Below are 16,594 nucleotides of genomic sequence, written 5' to 3'. Positions count from 1 at the left end.
GAGAATAGTGCAACAATGAATGAGTGGAAGCCCAAAATCTCTGTAAATGTTTATGAAAATTAATAAAATATAATTATAGGGAAAAAAAAAGAAAACTACACTCTCCAGGCCAACTCCTCCCTTCAATGACTGATGTAAAAAAAACAAAACAGATCACATATGAAAGGATTCCCAACTGATCCGATCCTTAATGACTTTAAAGAATGGTTAGGAGACAGAAGTCAAGTACTTTCAAATGTGAGGGGGGGGAAAGCACAAACAAAAAACATTGCACAGAGCACTTAAAGGGTCCATATTTGTTGTGTTTGAATGTATATTTGAATATGCTAACAATTTTGTTTAAACCTCTAGCTAGAAAGACAGAGACAGACCTGCTAATTCTTTTTGAGGAAGATTACAAAAATTAATGGGGAAGCAAAATGAGCAAAAAGAAAAACAAGTTAGAAGATGCTGAAATGAAATCTCTGGAGGAGCCACCTGCTGAAATCTCTGGGTACCTTCGTTGATCTAACCCAGAGAGATCTGCTCGTTCCTTTCTCAAATCAAGGAGAAATAACGTGGGCAGACTTACCAGAGGAAAAGAGGGAGCAACACATAAAAAGTTAATGATGCAAATCATAGTAACCTGGAGTTAAAGAACAAACAAGGGGCGTGGAAGTACCAGAGGGAGAAATGGGAAAAGCAGCACCGGGAAACATTACAGATGATCAATACCCCAAAACATGGAAAACAAAAGCTGTCAATTTAAAGGAAGTTGCTAGGCTATGTCTGCCAGAGGCAGTTTCTAGACAAGAAAATGAAATTCTGGAGTGATGAAAAGGGTACCGTTGGTCCAATGAATCAAGAGAAGGCAGAGGAACCTGCATCAAAGCAACACAAAATGGTCCAGGCATCTGGCAATTAAGTTCATTTTCATTAAGTTTGAATGTACTTTTGTCTTTGAAGTTTTTAGAAAAAACTTAATTGGGTCCACTCATTATTCACCTATAAGGAAAATTTCTTACTGGAGCTATTCAGTGACGGTTTAAAAATCTATAGCTCTGTTATCAGATGATTAAAGTATCAAAAGGAAAGTTCTTTCACTAAATTACCTTTTTATGAATATACTAGTATGGGTTATGTAGAGTCAGAACCAACCCATAGCTGACTCTCCTGCAGGTTTTCACAGGCTGTTTCTGCATGAGAAGACTGTCAGTCCTTATGCAGAGCAGCTGGTGGCCTTTAACCTCATGCCTTTGGGATTGCAGTGCAGTTTCTTGCCATTAGGCTACCAGAGCTCCCAATATTATAAGCTTTAATAAAATATAAGTTGTAAAAAGGAAAAAAAAATCAAGGAAGTGTTGAGTCTCCTACAAGAGTCGCTGGGTGGCACAGTTAAGTGCCTACTACAAACTAAAATTCACAGAACCCTATGCTGTCAAGCTGCTGCTGACTCAGCACAAATTTAACTGAGAGGGTAGTTCAACGGAGATGAGAAGAACTGACAGTGCCCAGCTACCACTGCCAACCACTGTGAAAGGAACCCCAATGGAAGGTCCTTGGTAGAAAAGTGAGGAGTAAAACTCAAAATCATATAATAGACCAGGTCTACTGGTCTTACAGGCTGGCAGAATCCAAGACAACTGCCTTTATTCACTCCTCAAGCCTGAACTGAAAGAAAACACCCTGGTGTTTCAAGTTCCAAGCAAAACAGGCCTACAACATGACCAATAGTATCAAGGAGGGAAGGACTCCTTAGAACTGTCAACTAAGGTCAAAAGGGCAGCATTTGTTTAGGGATGAAGGTCAGAAGGCAGGAAGGGATGGGAAAGGATGAGTGGAAACAGGAGGCACAGGAAGAGGGGGAAGAGTGGTGCTGACAACATGGGGATAATAATAAGGGTCATCAAACAAGGGGTAGCAATTGTCGCAAAGAAAAGCCAAGGTGCTTTGTAAAGTTTTACTCAAATCACAAAAGTTTTTCAAAAAATGGGGAGTTCCAACCCTCAGCTGGAGGTAGCTCAGAGGAAAGGCCTAGTGATCTGCTTCCACGAGGGCACAGCTGTGAAAACCCCACAGAGCCAGTTTTGCCCGGCGCACGTGGGGTTGCCAGCAGCTGGAATCAGCTAGACAGAAGCCAGTAGGGCTGAGCATTCCTGTCCGACATCTCCGGCTGTGCTTCAGTCTCTAGGATCGGACCCCACCATCCTTGTAACCTGGAGCTGAGCAAAGGAACCAGTGTGCGAGGCTCCTCAGCAGACAGCATTTAGGACTTTAATCTCATTCCAATCTGGACTGCAATGCACTGTCTTAATTCACAGCTTAAGCACACAAGGCTAACGGGAGAAGTTGATTATTTTTCATTTAAAGTATATATTCACATCTTAGAAAACATAATTTTATTGTCAAGTGGTAGCTATCTGTAGTTTAAAAAACAGTTGTTGGAGTGGGGCAGGTAAACTTTCCTAGTTGGCTTTGAGGTTTTAACACAAGTGGTAATAAAAGAAGGCCTTTAAAAATAAAATTTACAATTTAAGAGACAGTGTGTGATGCATTCAGAAAAAAGGGGGTCATTGGAGAAGCCTGAATGGCAGGTAATGAGCTGATTAAGAGTTTTATCCTTCAAGGAGACTGACTGGAACAAACTTTCTGCATTACTAAGAAGAACATTTAAGGTTTGATTCCTCTCTGACATACTCATCCTTTTATTCCAACACTGGAATCAATGCCCCCTGAAATGCTGGCTGTGGTCAGCTTATGGCAGACATAGTCTTGGCTCCAGCCTCTGTCCCCGGCAATGCCATCCTATCAAAAAAATGCCAAGGACTTGTCTTTAGGACTTTTTTTTTTTTTGCAGAAGTCACCCTTCAAGCCTGGAATATCAAGAGGTCTGTTGTAATAGGAACTAAAACCAAAACAAAACAAACAAAAAAAAAACCCAAACCACAAAGCCAACAGTTTTAAAAGACTGAAAAGTTTCTCATAATGTTAAAAACCATTTTAAAATAAAAGTATCACATTTTCAGTAAAACTTAACTCATCCTTCCTTGAAACAGAAGCACTTGTAATTAAAACATGATTTTTAAAAAATCATAAGCACTGGGACAAGGTGGCGAGGAACGGGCTCCTTCCTCCTCTGGAGGCTCCAGAAGCTTTGATGCCAGTGGTGGCAAGGCTTGAAGGCCTGTGAGCTCCACTGTGCCGGGGCAAGTTCCTGACAGGTCCCAGAGGAAAATGCCTTTCAGTCCTGGTCCAGGGAGGAGGGGGAGGAAGGGTATGAGTTGTGAGTTCATTCTTTTCCATTCAAGGCAGGCTCCCGTGGGATCAGTCATCGTAGTAGTAATCTAACTTGGTGTACACGGTCTTGCAGCCTTTATCAGAAAAAACTTTCTCCTCTTTGGGAAAAAATGTCATCTCCTCGGCCACTTTGGTCACAATATCCTCATCAATTTCATAGCCTCGGGACTGCATTTCAACGCGGATGCACATTTTTAGGTGTTTGTATTCCAAGGGGAGGAAGGGAACAAAGTAATCAATGAGATTCCGGTCAATTAAGCTGCTGTGCCAGAAGCCACCTGGGAAGAAGACAAAGATGCGCGTTAGCCATCCAACACGTACCTACTGAGCGGCACCTGGGCACCAGGCCTGGGGCTCCTCGGCACTAAGGATGAAAGCCAGTCAACAGTGAGCTCCCTAACAAGCAATTCCAAGTTGTGAGGTGTCTGTGAAGGCAAAGGGCAAAGTGACCTGTCAGAACGGAACATGGACAGCCACTTACACTGCAACACCACAAAGGCCTCTCAGGATATAAAGATGTGAGGCAGAAAGAGGTTTACAAGGGTTATGGACCAATAAAACCTCAAAAGCCCATGGCTCTGAGACCAGAAGAACTAGATGGTGCCCAGTAACCACTGCTGAACACTAAGCATGGTCACAGCAAAAGGTCCTATATAAGGTGTGTGAAAAACGTGGAACAAAAAACATTAAAATAGAAAGGCCATGTTTGCTGGTTAGACAGACTGGTAGAACCCCAAGACCATGGTGCTAGTGACCCTTCAAACCTGGAACAAAACTTCCGCCCAACCCCGCCATGGCTCAACTCCACTCCAAATAATAGATGGACGTGTAAGAGAAAGTAACACCAGGGAAGCATTCACTCCTTAGAATACTACATAAACCCAAGCTGGCAGCATTTTCCTCAGGATAAAGCACAGGAGGCACGGAAGGTAGGACAGGATTAATGGAAACTGGAGTCACAGGGAGGCAGCGGGGAAGGAGGGTTGGTTACATATTGTATATTAAACTGTTATACAACAAGTGTACGCATGGTTAAAAATAAAAGGTTCACCACCTCAGTGTGAACAGGAGCAGCTAGGAACAAAGAAAGAGACCCAAAGGGAAAGAAGCGAACTGAAAAAGTTTCATGCAGAGAGAACAGAGAGAGGCAGTTTCCGGGTAAGGTCTCACTCAGCCTTCACTGTGAGAAGATCTAAAGTTCTGCTCTCACTGGAGTTTGGGCAGCTTGGTGGAGACCTGATGCCTGAACAAACCATATGAGCACACTGGGGACTGTCATGGACTGAACTGTCAAGAGGTGTGTCAACGTGGCTGGCCAGATTCTCAGGACAGTGGCTGTTATGTAGTGATCCCCCGTGACCTGGTAAGCCAACTGGCTGTAGAAGGATTAACTCTCTTATGGTCCTGATGAGATGTAAGAGAGCTTCCCTGGCATGCAGCCGGTGGTATCTTTTATTTCACAGGAGATAAAAGGAGAGAGATGTTAGCAGAGAGAGAAGGGACTCAGTGCCACCAGAAAGGAAAAGCTAGGAGCCAAGCATGTCCTTTAGACTTGAGTCACTGCACTGAGAACCTCCTGCGTGCACAGGAAGGCAGTCACGTGGGGCGCTCCATGCAGATGCGGAGACAAGGACCCTGCTCCAGAGTCGACAGAGAGAACCTTCCCCTAGAGCCGACACCCTAAATTTGGACTGAGAGTTGGACAGTGATGAAGGATGACAGAAGACTGGATGCCTTTGAGCTGTGGTGTTAAGAGTACTGAATATTCCATGGATTAACAAAAGAATATGTCTTAGAGAAAGTGTAACCTGGGTGCTTCTTAGACACAAGGACAGTGAAGCTTCATCTCACATACTTTGGTTATGTTGTTAGAAGGGATTGGTCCTTGGAAAAAGACATCGTGCTTGGGAAGGTGTAGGGTCAGTGCAAAAGAAGAAAACATCTCAACAAGATGGACTGACACAATGACTGTAACAATGGGCTCAAGTGTATCAATGACAAGGATGGCACAGGCCAGCGAAAGGTTCAGATCAACTGCTCAGAGATAGGGTCACTATAAGTTGTACCCAACTTGAGGGAACTTAACGACGACATAGAAAATTAGGGACATTTCATTTAGCTCACTAACGTAAGCTCCTCAAAGACTGGAATTCATGTCTTTCTTTCCCAACAATACTTAGCCCATAGTTGATATTTAAATCATTTCCGATGGTGCTGGGAATTACAGATAAAGTAGGAAAAGGAGCGGAGTGATTTAGGCAAGAAGGGCAGAAAACTATTTTAGCTGGGTGTTCGGGCACTCCTGATCATGGACTGGCTAAGCACCTGATGATGCAGAGGTCCAGGCAAAGTATTTGAAGGAACAAGTCAGCTTATGCCGGCTTTCAAACCCATCAACGAAAGACTCCCAGATCTGCACCATCAGCCTGATGGAACTCCCTGGTCCATCTAACTGCCTGCTCAGAACCTTCCTGGATGCCTCGAACTTAGCACATCGTCAGTGACCTTGGCCTTCACTGAGAACCTGCTCCTCCTGCAGTCTGTCCCCTTGAATGTTAGTGCAACTCTTTCAACCGCTCATCTCTCTCCAATTCCCGCATACGATCTTTCAGGGACTCTTACTGTTTTTAAATAGCTTTTTGTTCAATGAGTGAATGAGAGGTTCAGATTGGCCAGGGGCGAGCACGGTCAGTAAGCAGCTGAGTCACGTGTTAGGGCCATGCCTGCCTGATATGTATTTTTAATTTCTTTAATTCCTTTGATGGGTCCCCTCGAAGGGTCAAAGGAAAAGGCAATATGCACAGAAGAAGTTAGGAACTCTAGAATCAGAGATACCCAGCTGAGTGGATGCTACATCTGGGCCTCAGTTTTGTCATTTATAAAAGAGGGATGAGAGGATCTTCCAATGAAACATGCAGGTAAATGTGTCACACAGAGCCCAGCACAGAATCAAGACCCAGTCATTACTTGGCTGTTGCTCTCAGGCCTACACAGGGAGCTCTGGTGGCCTGGTCTGTCAGGAGTTGCACTGCTCACCCAAAGTCTATGCTTCGTTGGTCACTCAAATCCACCAGAAGCTCCTAGGGAGGATGATGGGCAACCTCTTGGGACTTACAGCTTCTGAAACCTAATGCAGGGTCAGCTATGAGCAGGTCTGGACTTGATGACAATGATCTTGAGCCTAGAACCTCAGTGTTCTAAGTGCAAACAAAAGGAAAAGACCTGATGGGCCATCTCCTTCCCCAGAAGCAACCACAAGTCTTACCTTATTTAAGTCATTTTTCTCTCCTACAAAAGGAAATGACTGACCAAGTCTGGGGGCCTAGAGGTAAGAAGCTGTGCTGCAATCCCAAAAGCATGTGGTTTGAATCCACCAGCTGCTCTGCAGGAGGATAAGCAATCTTCTTTCCCATGCAATTTACTATCTCTGACAACCTGCTGGAGTGTCAGCTATGGGTCAATTCCAACTCAGTGGCACACAACAACCACAGAGAAGGAAGACAAAAAAAGATTGAACTGTTAAAATATTCAACCATACAAGATCAAAAGGGCAGTATCTGCCTAGGGATAAACTTAGAAGTGGGCTGGGGCAGGATAAAAAGGATGAGAAGAAAGGAGAATCACGGGGATGAAGCAGGAAGGGCGCTGTTAAAACATGGGGATTGTACTGAAGGTCACAAAAATATACATGAATAGTTGAATGGAAAACCAATTTATTTATAAACTTTCACTCAAATCACACTAAAAATTGGTTTAACAGAGGGAAATGGGAGGATGAATGGTCAAGCTCTCGATGATCAAAAACTGTCTCTTTAAAATAATGCATCTAAACCTTAGTGTGTATAAAAGCTATCTGGAGTTTAATACACAACTTCCTTCGGAAATTCAGATTCAGCAGGTGAGAAGGGGCTGAGGGTCTGCATTTCTAACTAGCTGCCAGGTGACTGGGAGTTGAAGGTCCCTGGATCCCACAGGAGATGGGTGCCTCTGTTGACACACTCTCCTTTGGCTACCAGACATCATGCCTCCCAAGAAAGGTATTCCTGTGAAGAAACCAACAGGCCCCTCTACCTCAAAGCCCATCAAATCATCAGGGGCCCTTCTAGCCAAGGTCAAGGCTAAACCAACTGCCTCTCCAACTCCTGAAAAACCCTAGGAGCCCCGCCTCAATCTCTCCAATGTGGTGATGGAGTTTACCATGGACCAAGTGGAGGAGTTCAAGGAGGTCTTTGAGCTGTTGGACCAAGGCAGTGCTGGCAAGATCCTGTACAGTCAGTGGGGGGATGTGATGAGGGCCCTGGGCCAGGAGCCCACCAATGCCAAAGTGCTTCAAGGTCCTGGGGAGCCCCAAGAGTGATGAGTTAAAGTCCCGATGTATAGATTTCGAGACTTTCCTGCTCATGCTCCAAGGAGCGGCCAAGAACCAAGACCAAGGCACCTATGAGGACTACCTAGAGAGGCTTCAGCGCAGTAGTGGGCGCAGAGGTCAGACACATCACCACCACCCTGGGAGAGAAGATGATTGAGGAGGAGGTGGACACTGTCCTGGCATGACATGAGGACAGCAATGGCCGTATCAACAATGAAGATCTCGTAGGGTCCACAGTGGCCCCTTCCGCCACCACACCATTCAACCCTATCCCACCGCCGTGCAGGCGGAAGCACCCTCCAGCCACTTAGAAGGCAATCTATTGTTTCACAATAAAAACAGTTCCTTCCTGGAGGGAGGGACACTAGGGATGGACTTCTGAGTAAAGGATTATGAAGATAGGGTGAGGAACTGATGGACCCACTTACTGTTCTTGTTGTTGAAGACTGACACCGACAAGGCGTGTTCCATGTCCTTGAGCCTGATTTCTTCCCTTTGCTTTCCACTTCTCCAGAAATCTAAAGCCACATCAGTGATTCTTTCTGCTCCAGCATTGCTGCAAAATAATCCTCATGGATAAGGACTGAGCTTTCTCCTGAAACCCGCTGGCTCCCAGTTCTTCAGTCTCGTCCCACACCTGACCTTACCTGAGAAATATGAAGATGGCTTTTTGGTATGAGACCCCATCCACCAGGTCATAATAGTCCAGGAAAGGCTTGATGGCGTCTATGAGGCCAGCATGCATTTTATCCATCTCATCAAATATGAAAATAGAGCTTGCACATGCGCTCACGTTGCCACGAATCCACATCTGTAACTGATCCTACATTTTGAAGGGGAAGTTAATATAAAGTTCTGATCAAGTGGCTATCAATCAATCAAACAATAAGCATGAGCACTGTAAACACTACAACTCCTTTTACCACTAAGAAAAATGACTTCATTTACACAGCACTAACTTTACAACCATGGGTTCTTTCATTCCTCGTTATAGTCCTGTGTGGGGACAGTGTCATATCCATTTTACAGATGTGGCAATTGAGGCAGAGTGCTCATTTTGTAATCACTTTGCCCAAGATTACAAAATTAGTAGGTGGCAGGGCTAAGAGTCAAACTCAGTTTGGCCTGATTCCATAGACCTTGACTGTAACTGCTTCAGTGATGCTCTGTCCATGAGCTGTTGCTTATTGCCATCAAAACTGTAACCTATCTCATGCATATGAGCCTTCTTGGGAGAAGTAGATAGACAAAATAAATTTCAGGATGAAAAAGCCCACCATAAAAGATACGGAAAGACATTATACAGTTGTGGTAGACTTCAACATATCCCCTCACCAAAGGACAGGTCAACTCAAAAGAAACTCAACAAAGACGCAGAAGAATGAAACTATATAATCAGCCAAGTGGACCTCATAGACATATTCAAGGTACTTCACCCAACAAAAACAAAGTTTACTTTCTGCTCAAACACACAAGATACATCATACTCAAGAACTAACCACCTAGTAGGACACAAAGCAAGCCTCAACAAATTCAAAACACTGTGTAATAATATAAAGTATCTTCTCAGGCCACAATGCCAAACATAAAAATTAACAAGAGGATAAAGGGAACACCCATCAGGAAGATAAACAACACAGAGCTTGACCAAGAGGGAGTTATACAAGAAATAAATGAGACCCAAACAGTGACTTACTCACTCATTTATGCGTAAGAGCTGAGAGAGAGATATATTTATTATATGTACACAATCGTGTTTGTTTTTCTCCTTATTAGTGATGTGGGGAAATGAGCTATTTGCTCTCTAAGGAAAGTATGTCTCATTAGTTGGTTTTACTTATCTTGTATGATCCTGATTACAATGCTCCATGTATGTTTCTAAATGGTTATTACACATTCTGCTACTGGGCTATCTTCTGTTTACAGAGGAATCTGGGGTGAGCTGACCTGAGGCCACGAAAGAATACACCTCAGATCCATGGGTTTCCACTGCCAAGGTATTCCCACTCTGCCTGGGACTTAGACACAATAAAACAACAGAGAACCAATACTAAGCACTATAAGGCAGACCTGAAGCATTGTTCACATCTTCTACTGCGATTTCCTAAAATTCTTCAAGGTTGTAACGGTTGTGTTCCTGTTCTGTTGCTATTAGTTAACATCAAGTAAATTCAATCTGATTTTGATTTGTGGCAACCCTGTGTGCAAAGAAGAACTGAGACCTTGTCCAGAGGCAGGCCACCACGCCTGTCCTCAGAGGTGCCTCTGGTGGTTGGAATAGCCAGTGTTTAGGTCAAGAGCCAAGCACTTGATTGTTTGCTTGCATCACCCAAGGAATCTTCCCTATTTTATAAACAGGAAGCTTAGGCACAGAGAAGTTAAGTAACTTTTTCAAAGTCACAAAGCTATTCAATAGGGGAGCCTGAGTGTTAGTTAACAAGGGTGACCAACTCATGCCAATCTTCCTGATACAGAACTTAGTTTTAACACTAAAAATCCAGCACACTGGAAATTCTAGATGATGGTGGTGGGAAGTGGAGCTGAAACCAACTCATAGCTGACCCTCTAGCAAGTTTTCAGAGGCAGTAAATCGTTAAGAGCTGGTGGATTTGAACCACGTGTCTCTGCGATTGTAGTGCAAGCTCCTTACCTCCAGGCCACTAGAGCTCCCTAGAAGGTAGGTGACTCTAATTTTAATAAAAAGTTCACTGCCATCAAGTCAATTCCAAATCACAGTGACCCTTCATCGGGCTTCTGAGCTGTGAATCATAATAGGAGACTGCCTGTCCTCCTGCTGCCAGGGAACAGCCCTGGGGTTAGCCGCACACTTCATCATGGATTACACCACCAGGAGGTCTGTGAAGTGAAGGCAGGCAGAATTGGAAAATGCTCCCAGAGGTGAGATCGAAACACCTCTCACCAGTCTGTTACATGGACATAAAAAGGCAATACTGTCAGGTGTCAGAGTTAATTCTGAGTCACTGCGACCCCATGCGACAGTGCTTTCTTGGCTGTGGTCTTTATGGAGCAAATTTGCAAACCTTTCTCCTGCAGACTCGTGGGTGGATTCTAACCATGGACAGCCAAGCGCTGAACTGTCTTCTTAACCATTTTTTTGGCCACTGAAAACATCACCATCAAGTCCACTCACAGCAGTGCTATAGAACAAAACAGTGAACCCACAGAGTTCCCAAAACTGTAAACATTTACAGAAGCGGACTCCTACAGAGTGGCTGGTGAGTGCAAATGCTATCGAGCACTTTAACCTCTGTGCCACCAGAGTTCCTTAAAAAGGCCATAATCACCATTTACTTGAATGTTAATGTGGTAGGCATTACACTAAATATCTTACATACAGAACAAACTAAATTTTCACAACTACCATTTTACAAAAGCTTCTGGGAGGTCGACGAACTTTCCCATGATTACATGGCTGGCGGTGAGCCAAGTTAGGACTCAAATTGGATTGGTTTTTGTGCACTTGAACCAAAGCCTTGGCTATCAATGCGCAAATTAAATAGCAAAACTAACCTGCAACAGTACATGAACACAGATGAAGGTCTTTTAAGAATCATCTCATTTATAAAATTAATTAGATTTGATCATCTTCACGTTGAAGCTGATTATGCACACCTCTAAAATTCTATGATTCCATTCACTGAACTGGGTTCCACTAGGCCTGTGTTCCAAAATCACTATAAAGGTTTCATGATATAATTGTGCCAAGCACTGCAAACACTAACTTCAGTATGGAACCCCCAAATCCCATCTCCAACAACAACAACAAAAACCCACTCCAAACCCAGCATCATCCAGGAAAAATCCAGAATTCTGTCCTTGCCTTATATAGGGTAATGTTCGAGGCATGGGGAAAGTGCAGCGTGGCCACAAACAGGTGGACATAGTTACTGTTCAGACCACCCTCGTAAATATTCTCGGCAATGATTTTGCTGACAAAGTTTTTGCCCGTGCCAGTCCATCCGTGGAGAGAGAGGGTGAGAGGTTTCTTGGGCTTTGGGTTGCTGACAAAGCCAAACACTGCGTTTAAGATGACTTTCTTTGCAAGATGCTGTCCAAAGAGCTTGTTGTCCAGATCCTTCTGCAGCACTGGGGAAAATAATAGGAGTGAGATGTAGAAGAAGAAATAGGTAAAATTTAGCCAACTTTACAGGTCCACTCAAAAGCCCACAAGGCCCGCTAAACTCTTCAAGCATCTTGTGAAATGCTGAAGTAACGTGACAATAAATTCTTGTCCCAAAGGTAGGCAGCACCACCCAGTGTGGATCAACTTACTGCTGACCCTCCACAGGGTTTCTGAGGCTGGAAATCGGACAAATGGAGACTGTCACTCTTCCTGCTGCGGAGCTGCTGGTGAGTTTGGACTGGCAGAGAGGTTGAGCCTTTGTGTTTGAACACAACTCCCCACAGATTAGGCTCCTCTTCCTTTACTAACCCGGCTCATTCTAACGCATACTTCACTTCCGGTTGGGAGGCTGCTAAGGCTCTTGGTTCTATTGCCTTTGCCACCTGCTTGCAGCCCTGGGTCTTGCTCTGCTCCTCCTACCCCATGACAGGGCAAGAACCACCACTGGTCCGCTCCGAAGAGTCCCCACCACCTTCCTGTCCCCAACTGGGATGGAGGCAAAACTCTCTTTAGAGGAAGTTTGGGACAAGGTCCATGCCACAGTTCTTGCGTGAAGCAACCCAAGCTGCAACTCCAGCTTCAGTGGCCAAAGTCCAGTCTTATCGCAGTGGACAAGTAGCCAGGCCACAGCCTACAAGCTGGACCACTCGGATTCCTAGGTCTGTGCCACAACAGACCTCGAACCCCTGCCGAGACGCACCCCAGCTCTGTCCACGCTTCCAGACCCTCCCTTCTGACACCCTGGCTGCAGCCAGTCCCCAGCGCCCAGCATCTGTCTCGGCCCTACCTTCCCGGTTGAGGCTCCGCTTCTGGCCGCAGCACTCCGCGAAGAGACAGTAGAGGCGCGGGTAGGAGATGTAGCCGGTGAGGACGCCGGCCAGGGCCAGTGTCAGGCTGATGGGCTCCACTGCCTGCACCGTCCACGGCGCCAGGAACAGCAGGCCCAGCGCTGCCCGGCCCAGCTTCATACCCGGACACAAGCCGCCCGGCGAAGCTTTGGTTTGCCGCCGTAAAGCACGACCGCCCCACTGGCGCTTCCGGTTCCTGCCCGCTCAGCCTCCATCTTTAAACCGGGCAAGTCTCCTCATTTTGGCAGCCGCCATCTTTGGGAAGGGCAGAGTACTTTTCTGCTTCCAGGTCTTGGCTGCTAAGCCTCTTGGGACTACTTTTTTGTGTGTGTGTGCGTTTACGGTCAAATCAGATCTGACTGGTACAGAAGGAGATTGTCCCTCCTTCTCCAGCAGAGCTCCTGGTGGATTTGAACTGTACATCTCTGGGATTGCAGTGCAGCATCTTGCCACTAGGCCACCAGAACGCTCCACGAGACTACTTTTTAAAAAAACTATTTCATTTTTTGTTATCTTTATTTTTAGAACAATTTTAGACAAAAATATTGAGACGTTGTCATGTATCTTCTATTCCAAGTTACATTGGTTTTGCTGCATTTGTTACAATTAAGTCAACTCCAAATCAATATTGATACATTGTTATTTGGTGTCAGTCAGTCTGCGACTCCTGGAGACCTAGAAATGGCAAATCTAAACCTTGCCGTTTCCTGCACGATCCTCAAGAACTCCCATATGCTCGAGTTCATTGCTACACTGTGTCAAAACATCTTGTTGAAGGTCTTCCTCTCTTTTTGGCTGACCCTCCACCTTTACCAGCATGTCTTCTTCCAAGGAATGGCCCCTACTGACAGCAAAAGAGATCTGTCCTTTTTCTTTCCCCACCTGCATATTTGTTTAATCAATCATTTACATTAATACGGCCTCATGGGGGTTTTTTCTATTTTGGGTTATAATCCAGTATTATTTTATTTTGTTGCTAAATTGTCTAAGTTTTGACCTCTGCCAGTTCTTAGTTGTCTGTTTACCTTGAATCAGAGATCACTGGGAAAGTCTTGCTGTTAAGATAATCTCCAAATTATTGAGGAGCAATGACATCAGTTTGAGGACTGAGGTGCACATGATGCAGGCCATGGTCTTCTCAATCGCTTGCTGTGCTGCTCAGAGCTGGACAATGAGTAAGGGTGACAGAGGAAGAATTGATACCTTTGAACTGTGGTGTTGGAGGAAAACATCCCATAGACTGCCAAAAGAACAGATATGTTTTGGAGACAGTGAAGCCAGAATATACCTTGGGAGCAAAAATGAGAAAGTTTCATCTCATATATACTTTGGGCATGCTTCCAGGAGAGGTTATTCCTTGAATACATGCTTGGAAAGGTAGAGGGATGGTGAAAGAGAAGAAGACCCTCAACTAGATGGATTGACACAGTGACTGTGGCAACGGGCTTCAGTGTGTCAGAGATGGTGGTGATGGCAAGGTTCAGACAGGGTTCAGCTCTATTGATCATAGAGTCGACAGCTTAACAACTCCCTGTAACAAATCCTCATTAATTTAGTAGGTTTGAAGGGTTTTTTCCTTTGTTGTTGTTTTTAAAATGTATTTATTTTAACAATTTCCTATTTTCTGGCACTCCAAGATTTTCTACTTCTCATCTTGCACGTTTAGTACCACAGTTCTAGAAACGTCTATTTGCACAAGGAAATCTGGTTCCAGTTACAAATCAGGTATTGTAAGGGCTTCAGCGCTAAATGCATGAGTGGCTATCCCAGTGTCATTTATTTTAGGCCCTCCCAGCTGACAGAACAAAGAAATGTCGTGTATTAACCAGTGTACACACAAATATCTATACATCTGTGTGTACCTATCTGTATCTATACTGCACTAAGCCTGAGTTCATACTGATGTTTCCAACACTGTCCCATCATCATGTGACCCCCAGGATCCTCCCCCTCCTTTGCTTATCTGTCATTCTCTGCTCCAACAGTGAGAAACACGGTGCATCATCTGATGGTAGATTTTAATATCAAAAGAATACACTTTCACCAAGTCTGACAAGCCACTTATCCACTCACCCATTCCATAAACATTTGATGTGCCAGCTAATAGACTGTTGTTGGTAGGTGCTATTGCGTTGGTTCCAATGCACAGAGAATTTTCATTCGGTAAGTTCCTAGGGACCAGGGACTGGTCCCACAGGATAATATGTCCGATGTACCTGAGATGAAGTCTCCCCAGCCTAGCTTCTAAGGAACATTCTAGCTGTACTTCACCCAAGACAGATGTGTTCATTACCCTGACAGTCCATGGTATATTTCAGATTCTTTGCCAATGCCATGAATGAAATGTAGTCATTCCTCTTATGGAGCCCCGGTTGCCTAATGGTTAGCACTGTGCTGCAGACCGTTTGGATCCACCAGCTGCTCTGTGGGAGAAGGATGAGCATGTGATCTACTCATGTGATTTACAGCCTCTGAAAGTCCACTAGGTGTCAGCCAAGAGTCAGTTCCAAGTTGATGGCACATAACAACAATAAAATTCTTCTTTGGCATTTCTTACCATTTAGCTTCATATGGACTAAGCAGTTATTAAAACACTGTCTTACAACTTCCCCCCCCCTTTTTGTGTGTGTACTGTCAAATCAGATCTGACTGGTACAGGAGGAGATTGTTTCTCCTTCTCCAGTAGAGCATCTGGTGGATTCGAACTGCTCACCTCTGGGGCTGCAGTGCAGCTTCTTGCCACTTAAAAAAAAAAAAAATTTAAAAACCTGTCTTAAGTCAGGATGTACCCTTAGAGTCACATTTTTGTTTTTTAACACTTTAAAGAGGTCTTTTGCATCAGATTTGTCAATGCAAGAGAGGTTTAATTTTTTTATAGTTTTCTTTCTTTTCATTTGGAAGCCTTTTTTTTGATATTTTAATGAAAGAAGTTTAATTTCTTGACTGCTGCTCCCATGGACATCGGTTATAAAGTCAAGTAAAACAAAGTCTTTTACAACTTCAGTCTTCTTTCAATTAAGCATAATGTGATTAGTCCAGTTGTAAATATTTTTTATTGATGTATAATGAATACTGAAGGCTATAGCCTTCAATTTTAATTAATAAGTACATCAAGTCTTCTTCATTTGTAGCAAGTAAAGTGGTGTCATCTGCATAGTCCAGGCTGTAATGAGTCTTCCTCTAATCTTGATACCCTATTCTTTTGGGTTTTTTTAAAACTAATTTTAATGAAAGTTTACAGAGACTTAGCATTTCCAGTCATTCATTTCTGCACTTTTCTCCCTACCCACCCCCTCCCCCGATACTCCGTTCTTTATTTAAAAAATTTATACTAGTTTACTTACAAAGTTCATATGTATTGTTTTTCACACTTGTTCTTTCCCACTTATGTTAAAATATATTAAAGTAGAAATGTTTTCATACTTCTTTATCAATATAAATGGTATTTTTTCCATTTAAAAATTATTCTGTTGGTTTGCTTACAAAATGTGAATATATTGTTTCACACTTTCATTCACATTGTGTTTCATAAAATCATTCACATTGTTTTATAAAATTAATCATCATTTGACAATGCCCACCATTACCCTGTCTTTCCAGATCCCTACCAGATCTTTCCCATTTCCTTTACTCACTCCTCCCTCCACCCACCAAACTGTGCAATGCTATGATTTCCCCCATCCATCCTCATCCCTCTGCTCCCACTTGACACCCTACTCTTTATATAGTACAGCTTCTTGGATTATTTGCTCAGCATACAGATTGAATATGTATGTTGAAAGACTACAGCTCTGACACACGTTTCCTAATTTTAAACCATGAGGTATGCCCTTGTTCTGTTTGAATAACTGGCCCTTGGTAAGTTCCACAGGAGCACAATTAAATGTTCCACAATTCCCATTTCTGCAACATTACGCATACTTTGTTTTGATCCAGAGTCAAGAATGCCATTAAATA

At 43.8% G+C, this 16,594-nt stretch overlaps 1 protein-coding gene across 1 annotated transcript; it reads right to left on the bottom strand.

Moving 5' to 3' along the window:
- Nucleotides 1–3,303: 3,303 nt before the first annotated feature.
- On the bottom strand, nt 3,304–12,773 carry TOR1A (torsin family 1, member A (torsin A)). Its single transcript, XM_006892464.1, has 5 exons — nt 12,577–12,773; nt 11,487–11,752; nt 8,293–8,468; nt 8,074–8,201; nt 3,304–3,554 (listed from the first exon to the last, which is right to left on the bottom strand). The coding sequence occupies exons 1-5, from the start codon at nt 12,755–12,757 to the stop codon at nt 3,304–3,306; spliced, it is 1,002 nt and encodes a 333-aa protein (XP_006892526.1). The 5' UTR covers nt 12,758–12,773.
- Between the last annotated feature and the right edge of the window lie 3,821 nt (nt 12,774–16,594).

This window comes from Elephantulus edwardii, unplaced genomic scaffold (genome assembly GCF_000299155.1).
Source record: "Elephantulus edwardii isolate Elephantulus edwardi_28Jun2011 unplaced genomic scaffold, EleEdw1.0 scaffold00116, whole genome shotgun sequence".
Taxonomy (NCBI): Eukaryota; Metazoa; Chordata; class Mammalia; order Macroscelidea; family Macroscelididae; genus Elephantulus; species Elephantulus edwardii.
Note: the sequence above shows the minus strand (reverse complement) of the source record. Positions and strands in the feature narration are given on the sequence as shown.

Coding starts and splice junctions, on each gene's coding strand:
- TOR1A (XM_006892464.1), bottom strand. CDS start 12,757: ATGAAGCTGGGCCGGGCAGCGCTGGGCCTGCTGTTCCTGGCGCCGTGG. Junction 8,202..8,292: donor GCCATCTTCATATTTCTCAG/GTAAGGTCAGGT, acceptor ATTATTTTGCAG/CAATGCTGGAGCAGAAAGAA. Junction 3,555..8,073: donor AGTCTTCAACAACAAGAACA/GTAAGTGGGTCC, acceptor TCTTCTTCCCAG/GTGGCTTCTGGCACAGCAGC.